The sequence below is a fragment of the Corvus cornix genome, chromosome 5 (genome assembly GCF_000738735.6).
Source record: "Corvus cornix cornix isolate S_Up_H32 chromosome 5, ASM73873v5, whole genome shotgun sequence".
Taxonomy (NCBI): Eukaryota; Metazoa; Chordata; class Aves; order Passeriformes; family Corvidae; genus Corvus; species Corvus cornix.
Genome location: NC_046335.1, coordinates 46,544,254 through 46,564,243, shown reverse-complemented (window position 1 = coordinate 46,564,243; position 19,990 = coordinate 46,544,254). Strand labels below are relative to the sequence as shown.

Below are 19,990 nucleotides of genomic sequence, written 5' to 3'. Positions count from 1 at the left end.
AGCACAGGCCAGAGATTTACCTGGAGTTGGTAGGGTGGTGGTGTATGTTGGTGTTGGTGAGGATGTGCTTGAAGTAGTTGACGTGGGTGTTGGTGATCCAATAACAATGATCGTTGTGCTCATAGGGCTGGTGGTGCTGGTGCGAGTCTCCGGTGACCAGGGAGTGGTTGTCGATTTTGGTGTGCTTGGTGTGGATGGAGGAGTGCCTGTTAGAAAGAGCAGGGACAGAGAAAACAGACAAAGGCACAAAGGCATGAGTGCAACTCAATAGGAACTGAACAGAAGCTGGGCATGAGGCAGCTGCCACAGACATAGACAGGTCAGCCCACCCTTAGCACAGCACCACACCTTCCTTTCTGGCCAGGGGAAGCAAAATATTTGAAATCCATGCACATACAGGATCACAGTCCTTCCCTCTGAGCAAAGGGATGGTGCTGGAAGGTGCTTCTCGACAAATCAGAGAGACCTACCAACAGGTAAGAGATGAGGAGAAATAATGCTTTCAGTCTGGTTGGGGCTTTCTATCTCTGCCTCATCACCTGAACACCTTGCTAAATCCTGGGGTAAGAGCTGAGATGGGAAGCTGTGATCAGGGAAGAAGCATGCACATGACTATGATCCTGCCTGATTGGCATGTGATTCCCCTTTGTTTCAATGTCATCCTCATGCAGGGCTTCCCTGGGCACTAGCGGATCTCACTAGGTGAAGTGTCAGCCAAAGACCAAAAGTTCACAGCAAGGGGCAGTCTGCAGAGTGAAAGTGTTCCCAAAAAGGCTGGCAGAAGAATCCTTCCTTCTTACATGTCTAACAGCTGACTAACACTGAGAGGGCATAGGAGGAGGAGAAAGGGAGGAAAGTCTACACAGCTGAACCCAAACAGAGCCTGATATGCCACTGCCACAAGACCAAGTCCCACTCCAATTGCACTCCATGGGTCCAGTGACTACATTCTGCCCAGCTGAAGGACATTTTCCAACAGCAGCAAAAGCAACATTCCCATCACTTCAGCATCTGTCTAAGCTGGGAACCAGCTTGAAATACCCCCTTGAAGCACTGTTGAGTCAAGAAAGACAAGACCTTCTCTCAGGGACCTCTAAATCCTTGTTCCTTATGAAATAGTCAGCCCAAGGGCCAGATTTGGCCACAGGACTTTTCCTGGGGTGACCAGAAGTTACACCCATCCTTGATCCCATACAGAGACACATATGGAGGTGTTCATGGGCCTTCACTACTCCCACAGCAAGGCCACAAATGACAACAGAATCAGAGAATTTTTTGTCGATTCTGTACTTGGGGGCACAGGGGTTTTGGTGAGAATTATTACTTTTGGGAACATACCTCCAGGAGTTGGGGTGGGTGTTGGTGATCCAGTAACAGTGGTCGTTGTGCTCGTAGGGCTGGTGGTGGTGGTGGTGGTTGTGGTGGGAGTCTCCGGTGATGTGGAAGTGGTTGTCAATTCTTGTGTAGGGGGTGCTGTGCTCGGTGTGCCTGTTGGAAAGAGCAGGGACAGAGAAAACAGACAAAGGCACAAAGGCATGAGTGCAACTCAATAGGAACTTGACAGAAGCTGGGCATGAGGCAGCTGCCACAGACATAGACAGGTCAGCCCACCCTTAGCACAGCAAAGGTCCATAGTACCAGCCCTCCCTTTCTGGCCCCAGAAAGCAGAATCCTTGGCATCCATGCACAGAGATAGTCATGGCCCTCCTTTCCTAGTGAAGAGATTAGGCATGGTGCTGGAAGGTGCCTCTGACAAAATCAGAAAGATCATGTCAGCCTGAAGAAGGAAGCCTGCACAGCCCTGCCCCGAAAATGCCTCTAGCAACAAGAGTTTGAAGCATGGCCTCTCTTTTCTCACACAGCAGGTCCTTCTGGGAGTATTGTCTCCAGCAGAAACTTAAAACTCCAAATCCTCCTAAGTAAGACTTCCTTCCAGATCAACGTTTTCTATGCCTGTGACCTGCCTTTAGTAGCCAGCACTTTATTTCTCCAATCACAAAGTAAGATGACAGAGTATTTTTCTGTTAAATACCTGTAGATGTTGAAGTTACTGGAGAGGGAACCGATGGTGTATGCTCACTTGTTGTGGAATGGATGTGTACAGGCGGGGTGGTAATTTCTGTTGAAGTCCTGGTTGTAGTGGTGGTGGGTACTGTTGTCTTGGTGGTGGTTGAAGCTGGAGTGTGTGGTATAGTAGGTGTAATTGTAGGCCCACAAGGAATTTCCTGCCACTCACAACAGTTTACTCTGATTTCATAATTATAGCAAAGCTGCCACATAGTAACATCTTGCTCATCATTTTTACAGATTAATCCATATGTAACATTACACTCTACTTTCTGACCAAGGTCATCTAAGCTCACATCAGGTTTATCCTTAGCCCTGCATTCTATTTGTTCAGGAGCTGTACATATTTTGTTTCCATGGTTTCTTATTTCATCATATGTTTCATAGTCACCACCACCTTCTTCAGGTTTACTAACATCAAACCACTCAGTCCAATCACAGATTAGTCCAAAACATGGAGCTGCAAGAAAAGACAGAGATTTCAGAGTTTACAGAGAACATCCTGAGAAGATCCATTTTTTATTTTCTTCCATTCAGGACTAGAGAAGTGCATTGCAATTTGTCATCTTTCCAAAGAAAAGAGTTCTAAAATCAGTTCTGTATTACCAGGTCTTCATACTGGAAGTTTTGCATCAAAGTAAAATCACCAAGTGGAAGCCTTTAAAGGTCCTTCTCTCTATACTAATGACACTTTTGAAATTATAAAAAACTATTCATTTTTGTTTAAAATATGTTTTTCTGTAGTAATTGTCTTTAATTTACTCTTCTTTAAATATTCATTTGACATTTTTAACAACTTTGGTTTGTATTTATAACTTACTTGTAGTTTCTGGATGGCTTGTAGTGGTAACTGAAATAGAAAAAAAAAGAGATTATAATTTCAAAAGAAATAAAATAGTATATTTTTTTCTGACACTCTTGACAATACTTCTACTATCCCATTAGGATATTGAAAAGCTAGCATGGTTTTTCAGAAATAGGAAGGCACCCTGTACATTTATACTTAAAATTTCTTTCATAAGAAATAAATCAACTCAAAATGCTAAAAGCCTTTCTTAGTGTGGTGTGATAAAACAATCCATAAATATTGCTCTATCTGTGTCAACTATAATCCCATATGATTGTACATTCTGTATTTAAAATACTTTCCTTAAAGAAAGCAATTTTTAGATCACATCTGTATTAATGATTTACCTGTGGTGGTGGTGATGGTGGTGGTGGTGGTAAGAGTATTGGAAGGGAAGGAGGTTGAAATGGTTGTAGGTGAAGATGTTGGACAAGGATAGACATCACCAGGAACTACAGAACCATTTTCTGCACAAATGTACGTTATACACATGTCACCATCCTGTACTTGTCCCACAATAGCACCCACTTCATAACTCGTTCCATTGATGACACAAGGACACCCTGCAAGAAAGAGCTTTACTGTGCAATTTTTCTACTACCATGTAAGAGGCAGAGGCAAAATATTTATGGACAAGAGAGCATTTACATGAGTCATGCATGTTTTTCAGAGATGTACCTGGAACTTAGATCTACTATATTGTGCTAATTTATCTTTAGATTTAAAGCAATGTTAGAACATATTTAATCAAGTCCTGCATAAAATGCCTGGTGGTACAGACTTAGAAAGTAGGTTTTAAAATGTTCTGAGAAAAATAATAATTGCAATTTACTATCTGACACTTTTTATATAATAACTACATGTTCAGGAAGTGCAACCTCTTGTAGCAAAATCCATTCGTTTGGATATGGGACATGGGGAGAAAGAATGAAGGGACATGAGAAAAAGGTTGAGCCAGAAGTACTAACAGCAAGGTTCAACAAAAGTGCTGCCGAATTTTCTTCAGTCACAACTTCCACTAGCACAGGAAAGAATTATTCTAAATCAATACTAAGTCTATTGTAGAGTCAGACATAGCAGCTCTATGCATTTTTTTCTTTTTGTTTCCAGAAAAACCCAAACGTTATTTACCTGGGAGTGGTTTACACTCTATGGATCCTGAGGGGACACAGATACTAAAAGAAAAATTTTCAAAAATTAGAATGTTGCTGATGTTTTATGACACCAGTTAGCAGAGTCAAGAGCACAGAAACATAGATATTTATCATCTGATCTTCATTCACACTACTGGATAGTTTTCTGGGCATATTTTCTAGTATTACCCACCATTTTTCTTTTAAACTAAGTCACTACTTTTAGTACAACATCTTAAAACTGCCATGAAACACTTTGTGTTGCAAGTTGCAATACTGCAGTAACAACTGTTTTGCAGAGTGAACTTACAGCTAGATCAGATTATTCTCTGGTCACCATGTGGAGCCAGAGGTATAAGTGCTATCATTGCTAATACTCTAAGCATGAACAGTTGGGGCTCAACTATCTCTTTCGGGGCAAGAGTATTTCAGATTACAGTGATTCTGAAGTCCCAGTTCTAAGTGAGAATGCAAGGCAGAGTAGCCCCTCTCTTCCCAAAGAGTCGTGAGAATCTACAGGTTGTTTTAGAAGTTAATCCAGGTTTCATGCCATTATATAATTTATGACAGTTGACAGGTATAATTAGTGAATTTGCTAATACACTTATTGTAATAACACTACCAACCTGAAATCTGGATTATTAGGGGTTTGGAAAATTATGAAATGCAAGAATATACCAGCTCTTCAGCTGAAGTTGCATCTGAGGCCCAGTAAAATAAACGAGGGGCTCAGCATACACAAATTATTTCCTGAATTAATGCAAGTAATTTTTATATACCATATTGTACAGTTCTCTTTTGTGGGTACTTCTTGCCCAGGGGGTATATGGATTCCACCTTCAATGTAACACCCACATTCATCTTCAGTCACACATTCCTTTGTCTCTTCATTATAAATAGGCTTGTCCATAGGGCATCTGGGGTAGCAACCTATTGATGACAGGTAGAACAGAATACAGGATGAAGAAAAAGTATAAAAAGTTAACTCAGTGATATGTTACCTTCTGAAGGTAAATTATTCTCACTGAATCAAGCATAGTGAAAGAAATCTAAAACTTCCCACTCAAATCAATCTGTGGACAATTAGTCTTTCCAAAAGACTTAAACAGTTCTCATTGATAATACTGGGGTGAGGAGGATTAAGTAAGAGGTTTTTTTATGAAAACTAGTGATGTTTTTTTTTCTTAGTTCAATACCTTGGAGAAATCCCTAATTTATACTCCTTTCCATGGGCAGCTAGTAATTTTAAGACAAAGAAACACCCCAATTCTTGTACAGATCACTATATCAAGAAAACTTTCATGAGGAATATGGAAGCAGATTCACTAACAAACGTTTTTCACTACATTTCTTGGAACATTAGACCTTGTTTATATACCTTATATACACCAAGTATCTCTATCTCAAACAAATAATTTATCTGTGCTTTTCCTTACCCTCGGGCAGTGATCCAAACTTCACTGCAAGGGATTAATCGACTGTCAATTCTCATTCCACTTCTCATGTAAATACACTTAAAAATATTATTCTGTTATTACTATTATATCTCCTTCCTCCAAATAAACTCCTATTAAGTCCAATTATTAATGATATGAAGTCCTGTTTATACTGTACTGGAGTTCTAAATAGCCTTTAAACTGAAGCACCACGTAATTAACTGGTACTTAAAAGTCACTTTATACTACCAGACTGTACTTAAGATGTCCTCACAAAAATAGGTGTGCTCTGTATTTCTATTGAAATTAAACAAAAATAATTCAGAAAGACAATTGGATATACAATAATCTGCCTTTTGACACTTCCCAAGCCTTTCTAATAATATAAGGCAATTTATTTTAAAACACAGAGGTTTATTGGGTTTTTAAAATATATTTTGGTTCGGGATTTTTGTTGATTTTTTAGTAGGGGTTTTTGGTGGTGTTTTGTTTTGTTTTGTTTCTCTTGAGTTTCGGTTTGTTTGAGTTTTTTCTTTTAATTTTTTTACCAGAAGTTCAAAGCAAAGTCAAACTCAAGGCATTTCTTGCCAACCCCTAAACTGGAGATAAGTGCTTCCAGTCCAGACCAAAAAGGCTATATGGCTGAAAATATGGCTTTTTTCTCCAGCTTTACCATGTGGTAAGCCAGAAAATACTTGTAAAGTCTTTCAGATTCTTGGATCATTGCAGTCCCTTTCATGTGAAATTCCTGTTCCATTATCAACCACAAGGACTGTCACCTACTAATTTCGCATCTACAAATGAAATAGAATCTCCATTAAGAATCTGATCTATAGCAGCATCAGTATGTCTGCTATGAAAGATATTTATCTTCCAGGTACGTGAATGTTGCACATTAATCTAGTAAAGGCAAGATGATCTGATGCATAAAAAATGATAACTTTAAAAACCCCCAACTATCAGTGACTTGCTTCTTTGCCATATCAAAGATTTTCCTTTTGAAACACTTTAGCATGGGATTCAAAATAACCATGATGTAATTATATTGCATGTTTTGGGATATTATCCAAGCAGAGACCTAGTTTTATGTAACTATCACCCATTGACGTTAATAAATAATAAATTACATTATAGGAAACGTTTATGTAAGACTGGAGGCAAATTCAACACATCGGATTTAGGAACATCTCATCAAATTCACTGACTAGTCCATAATTATTAAAAGATACCTGAACAAAGTTATACAAAGCACAATATAAAATGGCAAGGAATTTATTACCTTCCAGTAATGGTATTGTAAAGTTGGTGCTGACATTATTGATCATCCTGCAGGTTGTGATATTACTGCCACAAGGCTCATAGTGCCAGTCACACTCATTGCGAGGGTTGTAGTAGTCACAGAATATCGCTGATGAGAAAAGAGAGAAGCTGGTTAAAAACAAGGTTGCCAGAATGCAGTTCTGAGCAGGCCTTTAAAGGTACAAGCTACATGAGTCTACAAGTTAAGCCAGCCAAATTTCTCTGGAGGTACAAGACCTGGACTTTTGCCTACTCTGCTTAAACTTACGATACATCAAAACACTGTTGCCCAAAATTTTCATTCTAAATATTCCAGCCACTGAGTAAAAATGCTTCAAATCATAAAGAAAAAAATTTTAAAAAATTATTTTGGTTTAAAATTAAGGGTATATTTCTGAGAGTATTTTTCTTCCATAGCTACTAGCAAACTCCTAAATATTTTTCCATTTTATACAAAATAGTTCCATCTTGCTGTATCACATAAGCTGAGAGTCCAAGAGGAAGCATATGAGACATTACGAATACAACTTAAATTCAGCTTAGACAGTTACAGAGAGAGGAAGGAGCTTTTGTAACTAATATATCAGAGATGAATGAAACTTAAAATTTTTTTCCACTGGCTTCTTACACTTAAAAACTCAAATTAGTCCAAATTCTGAATCTGACTGAATTTTTAAAATTAAAAAATTATTAATTTCTGCTACTTAGAATCTCAAAATTTTGACTTGAGCAAATTTTGGGCAATATTAATTTAAATGTTATTTACATTAATTTATGACGTACTGGTATGAGTATTAGCACCACTAATAGACACTACTTAACATACACAACACTGATTAGGTTCAGTGCTACAGCACAGGAGGGTTATATACTTTTTGCTAAAATCAAACTCTGAATAATTTGAAGAACTGAGAGAGAAGAAAGATAGCAGAGGAAGAGAAGAGAAGAGAAGAGAAGAGAAGAGAAGAGAAGAGAAGAGAAGAGAAGAGAAGAGAAGAGAAGAGAAGAGAAGAGAAGAGAAAAGAGAAGAGAAGAGCCAGGCTGAATAAAAGACAACTGAAATATACAAATTTACTAGCCCTGTTTTCTCCCTGATATGCTGAGAAAATAGATTTCACTGAGTAGCCAGCATGACCTTGCAGTGACTCTACTAATGATTTATTTGACTGGCTTTCTGACAGCAGCTAGAAAGGTACAGTTGTGTTTATCTGTTACTCACGGCAGATATCAGGAGTTCTCCAGAAAACACAGGCCTCAGCCTTGATACACTCCTGGGCATATGCAGCAACTGCAGAGCAGAAGCACTCGCAATCTCCACCGCTGTCACAAGAGCAGGCATCATGAACACAAGCTTCATAGAAAGGAAGTGGGTTCACCTGTCAGGGGAAGAAGTGATGCCTCAGTTCATCTCCAAATTAGTTTTCAAACTAATACATTTGAGGGCTCTTGATATATGGGAATTAAGCTGGGCAGGAATGAGCCTAAGAGTGTCTAAGAGTTACCAAATCACAAACAAACATTTGCAGGCTTGAAGCTGCTCAATATATTTTAGGGAATAATAGACTTAAAATAATACAGCTCCTTCAAAAGTTGTTATGACTGAAAAAAAAGTTAGAGTCCTTGGCAGTGCCCACATTTTCTAACAGAGTTCCATTTTAGTGCTCTCAAAACCAAGTTGAATTGATGCCAGTGAAATCTTATCTTTCAGTAAGCTCTGCCAACCAAATGGTGAACAATGTTAGAAAGACTACATTCATAGCAAATAGGAAGCATATAATTTTGTGCCTGTCAGTTTTTGGAGTTTATCCAATGACATATTAAAAAAAGCTTTTTTTTTTTTGTTTTGTTTGAGACTGCAAGAGGAGAAACTTAGACTGGATTTTTGCTGCTGAAGTAAACCACATGGAAACATATAATAAATTAAATTAATACTTGTTTGTGACTTTTCCACCATGAGTTAAGAAAGAACTGTTGTTAATATTACTGTACTTCAGAAAAGAGACGAGAAATGAAGAGGAGTGCTCTCTGTGTGCTGTACTCTGGAAGCTGTGGGCTGTCACAGTGTTTGCTGCGGCAATTTGGAGGCACAGTACCAGCAGCTGTCTGTCTAAACTATGTGATGTCAGTGGTCTCCAAAAAGATCCTTTCACGGGTTGAATGTTACAAGAAGTAGTAGCCTCTTCAACAGCCACCTTTCAAGTTTAGTATGAATTTCCATCAGGAGATGGGTCTGATGATTAAGTACTTATATTACCAGAAATTCATTGCGCTGTCCCATCACCTACTGTCTTCTACAAACCTTGGAGTGACAAATTTTGAAGACTTCGCTCTGGATGATGCTGCATTCTTTCTCTGCCCAGGACTTCCGGTGTGGTTTCAGATCACAGGGCTTAATCTCTTCCGTGACATCTGGGCACATGGGAGACTGTTTCCAGGAATTTCCAAAATCCAGAGGATTAGACTCCTGCAGTCCACTCCTTGTTGTAAAGTCATTGTTTGCCTTGTCATCAAAGTTGCCACACAGACCACACACTTTGCCCTGGAAAATAAAATTGAGTTTTTAAATATACCATGGAAGTGAGAAACAGGCTCTGGTAAAGTAAGAGCAAAACATTGACATGAAAAATGACAAATGACTGTCTGTGTAAATGATGACTTTCCTCTTTACTGTCAAATCACTTGTACAGAAAATAAATCTTTATTTCTCCATCTTCAGAAAACTATTCAGCTGCCATATCTTCCCTCCCTGAAGTCAATTATATCTAGTGTATTTCCATATCTCTGTCATCATATCTAACTTAAAACATTAAAGGGTGCCCAAGCCTCTTACAGCTGAGAAGATTCAATTAATTCTCCATTCTTCTCAATTTATCATAACTCACCTATTAATATAAGCCTGAGGTAATTAATTTTTGCTCAAAGCTGTTTTTATTAAAAGTTTTTAACATAATGAGCACCGTTTCTTCATTCACAGAAAAGAAATGTCAGGGACCCATTTTTCTTGAAAGAAAATGTATCAATCTGCCCTCAACAGTGAATTTTTGGTAGTGTTATTTAAGGTCCACCAGTCCCCTCACAAAATGGTATGTCACTGTTTGTACAATGCCTCAAGCAGTACCATGGCCATACATTGCATAGGGAGTTTGGTTTTAACAGAGGGCTGAGATTGCATGGGGGTTTCCAAGCACATATGCGGTCAGTCCCTATTTCCTAAATTACTCTGGATGATTGACTATCAATACTCACAAACCCAAGAGTGCCTGAGATGTTTATCTCTATTGCAATAACATCCTATGCATTCTGTGCAATGCATTATGATAGACTGCAAGAAACCCCAGAAGCACTTCTGCAAGCTGTGATAGTAATAATGCAAGCTAATTATCAGTGCACAGAGGATATAGGAATTAGACATGGAGTCAGAATAAAAGAACATTTATGTTTCCTTGTCTATTCATAATACTACTTCAGAAAAAGACAGACAGGCACTAACTTTGTAATCAGGGCTCAGCTTGATGAAAACAGTAGTCTTCTTGTCCCAGATCAGCATCACACCATTGCTAGCCTCAATCACCAGGTACAGGCCGACTGTCCTGTTCCAATACTGTACATCATCACCAACATCTCGCTGAATTTCTTTGTAGTCTTTGTTCTCCAATTTCAGTTCAGTTTTCTGAAAGATAAAAAGGGAAGTATTGTAACACTAACTTCTATGATGAGACAAAATATTAGACACTTGTAACAATGCAACTCATTCTGAAACCAATAGCTCAAACTCTGGGACAACTTCCAAGATGGCAGAGAGTGGTGTAGCACTTCTGTTTGAGAGAGCTTTCATCACCTGAGAACCTACAGCTTTACAGAATAATTTGATAGGGCCTCTGATGTTTGTTACAGGTGCTTTTAGGGGAGTGACTTTGGAGCATTATTTTTTTGGTAATACTTGATTACTGAAATGTACTGACTATCATTACTCACCCCTAGGAACATTTTGATAGCCTTTGAGCAGGTGACTCCTGTAGTTCCACAAGGGACATTCTCTGTGATGATACTGAATGAGCCGCTGGAATTTTTGTCACCACAAAAGTCCTATTGAAAAAGAGAAAAAAAGGAACATGACAAAATTAGGTAGAATATTTCATTTTAGTTAAATCTCATAATAATTGCAATAATTTAAATCTTCACAATGTATAAATAGTTACTGCTTCTTCAAATGTGAGACCCTACATAAATATATTTTTACAGAGTCATATACACATACTTCTATTCACACATATAAACAGTAAATACAGTCTCAGCCTGGGAAAAAGAGTGGGACAATAAAACAAAATGAGGAACATATCTTTAAATATGTTTGAAGTTTCTAGGCTTAGAATTTGGATTTATTTCACAAATGATAGTTAGCTCTCACTATAACATAGTTCTGTTGCATATAATTTATGATATCTATATCTGAAAAAAAAAAAGCCACAGCTTGCCTGCACTGAAAATTTATCACACAACTTATCCTGGCAGAATGTGTGAACACCTCAGGAACAGTGATGGCAGGCAATAAGGAACGACAAAACCAAAGAGGAAAGTAGATTTTCAAGGCAATCAAATTCCATTTCAGCCCTCCTGATGAGCATTACCTGAGTAGCCACATATTCACAGCTCCCATCAAAGTCATAGAATTTCCCATCGAAAGTGTTGTAATGGCCACTTCCATATATCATACAAGTCCCATAGCACACGTTATCAGTGCATTTCCAAGTCCCTTTCTGGCAGGTACTAGAAAAGAGCAGAAAAGTTGAATTTTTGGATTTCATCAAGAGTGTGCAGCTTGAAAAACTGCAGAACAAACCAATATAATATGATATCATGTGATAATGTGCAAAATATCCAAGCCTCAACTTCAATTGTTTATCCTGTTTTTAAGCCTGTAATGTTTTTACTCCGTTCAGCTACAATCTTTAGATCTGATAGTATTTGTGTTTAAAAAATGAGTGAGTTTTCCCAACAAGAGGTGCCCACTGAAAACAGAGGTAACTACTACCCCCATATTTTCAGCAGAATCCGTATTTTCTCAGATAGCAATAAGTATTCCTAAAAATTTATGCTACTTCCAGTTTTTGCAGCCACTGTAGTACATAACCCTAGACAGGAACTATTAATATGCTGCATGGAATATATTCTAGAAGATAATATAAAATTATAACTCACCAGGTGTTGCAGTCCACTTTTATCTTCTCTCCAGAAGAATACCAGTCATTATTATGACTGCATGGGCAGTCCTTTTGTTCAACACAGCCTCCTCTGCCATCATCAAATAGACCTTGAGGACACACACAGCCTGAGACACACTCTGTCTGGAACTAAGGAATATAAGGAGAAATGGTTACCTTAGGATAAAGCACTGCATCTTAATTCCACTTCTTCACAAGCACTCTTTAAAACTGCATTTGCAACCACACAGCCTAATATTGATTAGTTTTATAAGGCTCTTTTTTAATAGGTTTCTAATATTTTTCTTTTCTTTTTCACTTGGAAATTATGACTCTACTGAAGACACAGTAAAAGGAAAGAGGAGAGGGAAACCATAAGGGGAATCATAATGAAAATGGCAACAGATTAGTATCATTGAGGGGAAAAAAAGGGTAGCTTAAACCAAAGAGAAATAAACTGTTAGTTACAACTGTATTTGCTGTGTAGCACCATGTCATATAAAGAAAACAGAATAAAGAAAGCATGACACAAAGAGAAGCTGAATACATACATGATCAATTTGAGGAGTATGACAGCTTAGTTGTACAGGTGTTTGTGAAGTCCACTTTGAGGATGCATTGCAGTCAAAGTATGTCTTGTTAGAAGAACATTCTTTTTCACCTGAAAGGTACATTGTTGCTTTAGATCAATCAAGAAAAGGCAAAAGAAATGTGAGTGCAAGGTGGTAGTTTCTGAGAGAGAAATCTCAGTCTATCCTTATGAAAAAAATAGGCTCAGTGAAGAGAGAACAAAGTGAAAATGTGCTACTGAAAAAATCCACACAAAATAAGTAAGTGGAAAATTCAAAAGGGAAGTAGGTTTGGGTTGAGAGGTTGGTTATGGGTTTTATTCTAGTTTTGTTTATAGAATGTCACTTACTTCTCATTCTTATTTTCACTGAAGTGCACTGGATCTTTGCATTTCGGCAAACACTAGAAAAGTGAAGTAAGTAGAAATTAAAAAAAAAAAAAGCAAGCTCAATATCTGCAATTTAAGTCTAATGATTTGTTTATATAAATTTGAGAGTATTTATCAAAGATGTCCTGCATAATTTCTACTGAAATTTCAAGGTCAATTCTATTGAATCACACTCATGAATTTTTCGTTGGAGAAAAAGTGTAGCAAGATTTTAGGCATAACACACAGAAAAGGTTATGTTTTAAGGAATGACAGCTATTCTATAAATCCTTAATACTATGTTTTATGACAACTCAGGAAATAGATAATAATGAAACAAATAATGATAATTTAAGTCAAAGCCTCCATTTGGATACACAGTGTATTTTCATGCCTATTCAACTCATATGCTGCAAATTTGTTGACTTATATGCTTCTTCTGCTGGATGAGAGAAGGCATTTCACTGTTTATGGCAAAATATAACAGAATCATGAATGTTGTTTTCATAAAGCCTATGACACAGTAAATATATATCAAGGGGACCTTCCTCCAGTGGAAAACACAAACAATCTGTGTCCACTAGAAAAGGAAACAGGATGTCTAGCTGGCCTTTTATCTTCCTTTCACCCTTCTGTTTAACAAAGCCTTATTAACAGTGAAGCTTCAGAATAATATTTATCTGTGAAGGCCAGTACTCACACCTCCAAAGCAAGCTGCTCTTCCCAATTATTGATAAATTGCATTGCAACAGGATTATGCTTTGCTCAGCACGGAGATGTTGTGAAATGCATTACAAATACTCATTAAAGTACAAAAAAAGCTAAGCACCTTACACCTAATAAGCAATTTTTTTAAGGGCTTTTTCCCCAGAAACAAAAAGCCAAAATAAAACATACCACCGTTCTCCATCTTTTGTGAAATACTGGCCAGGTTCCAGGTATGATCCCTTGTAATAACATGGGCACTGGGAGATGGGCACACACTCATCCTGGTTATCCAAGTATGTATTGGGTGGGCAGCCACAGCCATCCACAGGAGCAAAGTCTTGCAAGCAATACTTTTCGCCATCAGCAAGGGAACGACAGGTTTGCTGGCACTTTGTAAGATTGTAAAGGAAGACTTGATTTCCTGGGCAAGAAGATGCTTCGCTACCTGGAGGGAAAAAACCCAAACTGATAAATAAGGGATGCAGGATGGACAATTTGGCCTTGACATTTCCATTTTGATTTCTTTGGCTGTGCCAAATGTAAGGATAAAAACATTCCCTTAGGTCTGATTAAAGTACAAAAATATCAGAAGTCACAAGTAACACTGACCTAACTTTACCTTTAAGTTCAACTTTAAGTTGAAGACTTATTTTTAACTGCTACTAATAGTTTCTACTTTCATACCCCTACTTGTTTCACATACTGATAATCAGATAGAGAGCACAAGACAATAAACTCCTAGTCTCAAACATACTGAACTGTTGATGAAAAGCAAGAATAATGAGAAACAAAGACATTGATAAACAAATGAATGGTAAAAGCCTTGATGGCTGGGATTCCATTAGTAAATGGAATGATATTAGCTAAACTGAGGAAAGAAGGTGAAAGTTAAAAATATTGCCTTCTACTTTTAAGTTTGTCATGGTCAAATTATATCTGAAGAATATAACATGAATTAATAAACATTATAAGCATTGTCTCTTTTAGGTCCATTAGACATTTCTAAGGTACTCCAAATCCCATAACATTGAGATCACTGACAACCAAATCCAGAGAGAGCCTGCTTTCTCATGGTTAATTTTTTCCACAGGGATTACTGATCCACTACTTACGGCAGACACTCTTTCTCCAGCCTCCCAGTATAATCCCTTTGAAAGCACAGGCTCTTGAGTAAGAGGACAGGGCAGCACACAAACATTCCTCATTGTCTTCACAGAGGCAGGTGTCATATTTACATTTCTGAAAAAAAGAACAAAAGGGTCAATTAGTCCACAGGAAATCAATGGGCAATTGCAACTTGGTTGCTACAAAACGTCCTGTCTGCTTTTCCTGATGTTGTTTGTACTAATTCCCATGACCAGAGAACAATGGAAGGAACGGACAAAGACCAGAGACTTGAAGTGCTGCTTCATGTCATACACAATGAAAATATTTGGATGCTTATTCTAACCTAAGCCAAGCCTCTAGAACCTTTAAAAAGTAGCCAGCTTCCCAAGAACAGCTTTTTCAAAGGATACTGATACCATTCGTTCTCAGTTACTAATTAGAAATGCAGAGATCCACAAAAACTATAAATCATAAAGGCAAAATATTAACCAAGTCTATGACGACCTTCACATCATTTGAGTTCACACTGACTTCCAAGTATAAGCAATGATTTTGGAATTCCTTTTCCTCAGGTAAGCCTCACTTACCGCTCAACAGTGGTGAGCATGGGGGAAAAAAATTCATGGAGACTCTGGCATGAAAATGATTTGGTGTTACATTCTAACAAATACATGGAAACATTTTTCCCCCAACTTTATAGACACTGATGTTTAAGGGTACGCTTAAACTGTGCACATCTGCATCTCTTGAATCTTCTTTTCAATCCAAATATCCAAGCCAATAAAAAAATACATTAAACAAAAAACGCAAGAAAGAAAAAACACAAATGTACATTTTTCTTCAGCAGCAGCCCATAAGGATCTCATCATGGGAGGTACTTTGGATGCTATGCTGCTTGAATCAGTCAGTACAAAAACTTCAGCAGCTCTTATGGACAAGCTACTCAGAGATGTCTCAAATGTTCAAACAACAATAAATGTCTACAGTTAACCATCTGAAATAATGCAGTACTAAAAGAGTGCAAAATTACAATACCTTATAGTATTCTGTAGGATCAATGACTAAGTGACATCTTGCAAAAGGACCCTTTGGGTTTCTCAGTAACGAACACCAATGCTCAGCGTAATTTGCTGCAAAAAGAAAAAGAAATTCATCACATTTCCTTATCTTTCTTGTGCCATGTCTAGTTATGCTGATACATAAATGCAGTGCAGCAATACAAATGAGAGAACTGTGTGCATTTTGGGGAGCAGAGAAACTACATGCAATCACCATACATGTATTTCTATTCCTTGATTCACAGACATGCAATCATAAAATCAAAATTTGCACTGTACTTTTGCAACATGTTTACATGAAATTGTGACAGCTCTTTCCATTTGGGGACCATAAAGCTAAGTTAAACATAAAGATAACTAACTAGGACATACAAGCTGTCTTTGCAGATAATACAAGTTAATGACTGTTTTTCCCAATCTTCCACCTTAGGATTCTTTTACAATCACCCCTTAAACTTCAATTTGATGGGATATCAATGCTTGTATGTATGCATACTTGCGGATACTAATTAATTTGACAGTCCTATAAAAAGTCTTCAATACCCCACTACAACTCTTACATGACTGTTGCAGTAATGCACAGCAGACACTTCTCATCCTGGCAGAAGCCAACCATCTGACTTATTAATGTGCTTACCACTTTCAATGCTGAGACTGCAGGGGTCTTCCAGCTTTTCTGCCTGGTCTGTGCAGGTGGACTGGGCTTTCCACGTGTTAGCAAAAGCAGATCCTGTAGCCTCAATCAGACCGCTGGTTGTTCTAAAGTCATCACCTTCCATTCCATTGAAGTTTCCACAAAGACCTATTCAAAAATAAGGTAAAAATTTTATACAATCAGTACTTATTCTCATACTAAAAGGTCAAAGGAAAGGGACAACTGATCACAAACACTAGAAACAGCTGATTATTCCACATCAATATTAATGCATACTATAAATACTGAAGTTTTGGAAGCCTTGCTTTTAATCTTTAACATCTTCAAGAACAGTCATCATGAAGATATCTATGCTTCAGGAGATTACTACCCTAACCTGTATTTTTTATGCTTTCTGATGATATTGAAACCACAAAAGGCGCCAAAAACCAGGCTTTGTGGATAGTTAAAAATCGAACTGAGTACAAAAATAAGGAATATTCTAAGAAACACCTGTGTACTGGCACCAGAGTGACAGGTCATTTCAATATCAAAAAATAAAAACACATTTCTAGTTTGCTTGAGTCGACTTTCTTTCAGTTTTCTCCTCTTGAATCAACAAGTAGCATGAATCATCACTCATATAAAGAATACATGACTATTCAGCTGTGAAACAGCATGGCTTTGCTTCCCCTTTCCCACTTGCCTTGAAGTTTTCCTTTAACTGATTGATCCACAGTCACAAACAGCTGCATAACTCGAAATAGCTGGATCTGCATCTGAAGCCCAAAAGAAGTTTGTACAACAAAGTAGTTGGAAGACGGCTTGAATATCGAGAAGCTGGCTGAAAAACAAAACATGAACTGTTGTAGTAAACACAGACACACAGGCTGCCAAAAGAAACACTTCTTACCAGATTCTAATGTATCACCTGTCATGAAAACTCTGAGACCAGGATCAAATTAATAGTTTTTCCCATTAAAAGCCAGTGGCCAACTAGATAAGATGCTGATCCTCACTAACTTAACAAGCTGATTATCTGAAATGACTGATCTCTGGGATCAAAACCAAATGGGCATGCCCACAACATGTAGCCAGATTTGGAAAGTGCTAAATACCTCTCTTCCACTTTTGCCTCTAAAAAAATACACCCCTACATGAGAAGTCAGGTGTGTGACACTTGATATTCCAGGCTGTGTCCCTTACCTGACACATGAGGCACATTCACTGTCATCTCATTCAGTAGCACACTGCCATCTGATCTGAAAACCACCACCTGTGTAATGGCAAATGGAATCAATGAGCTTCCAGGGACTGAGGAAAATAAACTAATATGAAGAAAATTATCAGGAAGGACATTTTACATGTTTAGACTGTGTCTAGAACTCCAAACTTTCGAAAGGAAGAATCTGTCTGAAAATTGAATGTGGCAGCAGCCCTATAGGGTACAAGTAAGGTTTTGTCCTGCTATCTACTGTTTCTCTTACAGCTGCCTACAAGAATTCATAGCAGTAAAGAAATGCAAAATTCATTTATATTGGACACTTTGGTTTCAGCAAATAAAAGAAAATATTAGCTCTTCAGGATCTGTAGCAAGTTGTTATTCCTTATTAAAGCACATGCCATAGCTTCTGTAAAATGGTTTAGCATGATTCTGGTAAGAAATGGTAAGAAAGCAGTTTATTAAATTTCCTCATAAAATGCTAGTCTGTACATATAGAAACATAAAATTACTGGATTTTGATTTGGTTTTCTTATGTTCTAGTTATACTGGCAAGGACATGGAAGCCCATAAATATGTGAGGGAAATCATGTGTATATGTAGGTAAATTATGTATAGATACAGTCTATGTATTTTCATAAACAAAGAGAATACTAAAATGAATATTTGAGAAGGTTGGATTGTACCAGCATTCAAAAACAGGATTTCTTCTGAAAAAGACTCAATTAGATCTATAAAATTATATCTGAATAAAGTAAAATACTATGAGGGGAAGAAGAATGGTACTCTTGCTTCGAGACATGTGGAATCCTGTGAGAATAATCATATCAAAGCAGAGGAAGGAAGAGGGGGTAATGCCAGCTATTTTGAATCTCATCTTTTCTTAAGTTTTGGTCTGTTTTGAATTTTTGAGGCAGAAACCTGAGTTGTTCTTCAGCTTGTCTGAGGTGCCTTATCTGTCCACAATGATGACTCCAGAAGAAATAAGTATTTACCCACAGTAAGGGAAATATGCTAATTTTCAAAATATGTAGCAGAATCCACAGAACAACACTTACATTTTTTTTGTTATCCACTAACAGCACAACAGTCTTCAAGCAGGTCTGTTTGTCTGTGGAGCCACAGGGAGCCAGTTCTGCCAGAAGACCATAACTCTCCTTTTCAGTACCCTATAATCACATGGAAATAAATGTCACTTAGTCAAATTAAAAATCTCATGAGATGATTTCCACAACAAAGACTAAATTCATCAGTTACAACAGCTTTCCTAGCTCAACAAGATTTTCGTCATTCTCTAGAACAGACACCAGGTATTTTAGGGACACATGAATGAAGCAGCTGCCTACCTTTTTTCCCTACCTGACTTTGACACTCAGAAATTGCTATTACAGAAGTGGCCAAGAACTTCTAATCCTGAGACCTTTTGATTTCTTATATACAAAGGACTCCACTGGATAATGACAGCATAGGTAGTCTTCTATCTCACTGCTTTAATCACCCATTGCAGTAAGTCCCAGGCTTCCCCCTAAGGCTATTATAGCTAATCCTGAATTTTCTAGTACAACTTTCAGCATTTCTGCTTCCCTCACCCTATGGAAGTGGAATAGAACAGTAACTCCCAGCTGATACATATCAGCCCACGGACACTTGTTTTACTCTACAAGAGAACAGTCCCACAGCACACAGTACCTTGGCCAACACATAATAGCAGTCTCCATGGAAGGTGTATTTCTTCCCATCAAAGGTGGTAATATGGGAACCTCCTTCCACTGAGCATATGCCTGGACAGGGTAAATCTTTGCAGGTCCATCTGCCTGAATTACAGGTGCTATAAAAGACAAATAATACAAAAAATGCTTGTAGTTATTACAGGAGCTGAGAGCACTGAAAGTATCTGTATACCTAGCAAACATCAAGATATCCCCAGGTGTTTTAAAACTGTATGCTTGATCATTTCCTTGAGATTTTCCCTCTGACATATGCCATAGAATCACGAAAACTTTTCAGAAATTTTGTTCTATAGACATGCAACATAAACATTAAATTCAGAGTGTTTTCAGTACATCTCCAAAGACCAAGTGGGAATTTGAAAAATGCAGACCCATTTACAATCACTCAAAGAAAGGTTCTATAACAACCAGGATCCTTACCATTCTTCACATTCTTTGGAAATGCTTTCTCCAGGTGCATATGTCTTTCCACCGAGTTTGCAGTGGCACTGGCTAACAGGGATGCAGCCTTTTTCACTGATATCATCATACACAGTTCCTATAAAATACAGCATTAACTACTCCAGCTCTTTTCCAAATAATCAATTTCCACAGAGGAAAAACTCTAATTT

At 37.7% G+C, this 19,990-nt stretch overlaps 1 protein-coding gene across 1 annotated transcript in view; it reads right to left on the bottom strand.

Moving 5' to 3' along the window:
- The window catches only part of MUC2 (mucin 2, oligomeric mucus/gel-forming), a 42,877-nt gene that overhangs the window by 16,000 nt on the left and 6,887 nt on the right, over window positions 1-19,990 (bottom strand). Inside the window, exons 8-32 of the mRNA XM_039552940.1 lie at window positions 19,800-19,917; window positions 19,339-19,477; window positions 18,708-18,818; window positions 17,634-17,703; window positions 17,134-17,271; window positions 16,431-16,595; window positions 15,771-15,865; window positions 14,741-14,867; window positions 13,818-14,073; window positions 12,903-12,955; window positions 12,535-12,644; window positions 11,982-12,133; window positions 11,411-11,549; window positions 10,758-10,868; window positions 10,273-10,452; window positions 9,082-9,321; window positions 8,002-8,158; window positions 6,763-6,891; window positions 4,827-4,977; window positions 4,046-4,089; window positions 3,262-3,477; window positions 2,888-2,917; window positions 2,033-2,527; window positions 1,339-1,488; window positions 21-206 (exon numbers count right to left, since the gene is read on the bottom strand). Of these exons, the coding sequence (XP_039408874.1) occupies window positions 21-206; window positions 1,339-1,488; window positions 2,033-2,527; window positions 2,888-2,917; window positions 3,262-3,477; window positions 4,046-4,089; window positions 4,827-4,977; window positions 6,763-6,891; window positions 8,002-8,158; window positions 9,082-9,321; window positions 10,273-10,452; window positions 10,758-10,868; window positions 11,411-11,549; window positions 11,982-12,133; window positions 12,535-12,644; window positions 12,903-12,955; window positions 13,818-14,073; window positions 14,741-14,867; window positions 15,771-15,865; window positions 16,431-16,595; window positions 17,134-17,271; window positions 17,634-17,703; window positions 18,708-18,818; window positions 19,339-19,477; window positions 19,800-19,917 (3,762 nt within the window). The remainder of the gene's footprint in view (window positions 1-20; window positions 207-1,338; window positions 1,489-2,032; window positions 2,528-2,887; window positions 2,918-3,261; window positions 3,478-4,045; window positions 4,090-4,826; window positions 4,978-6,762; window positions 6,892-8,001; window positions 8,159-9,081; window positions 9,322-10,272; window positions 10,453-10,757; window positions 10,869-11,410; window positions 11,550-11,981; window positions 12,134-12,534; window positions 12,645-12,902; window positions 12,956-13,817; window positions 14,074-14,740; window positions 14,868-15,770; window positions 15,866-16,430; window positions 16,596-17,133; window positions 17,272-17,633; window positions 17,704-18,707; window positions 18,819-19,338; window positions 19,478-19,799; window positions 19,918-19,990) is intronic.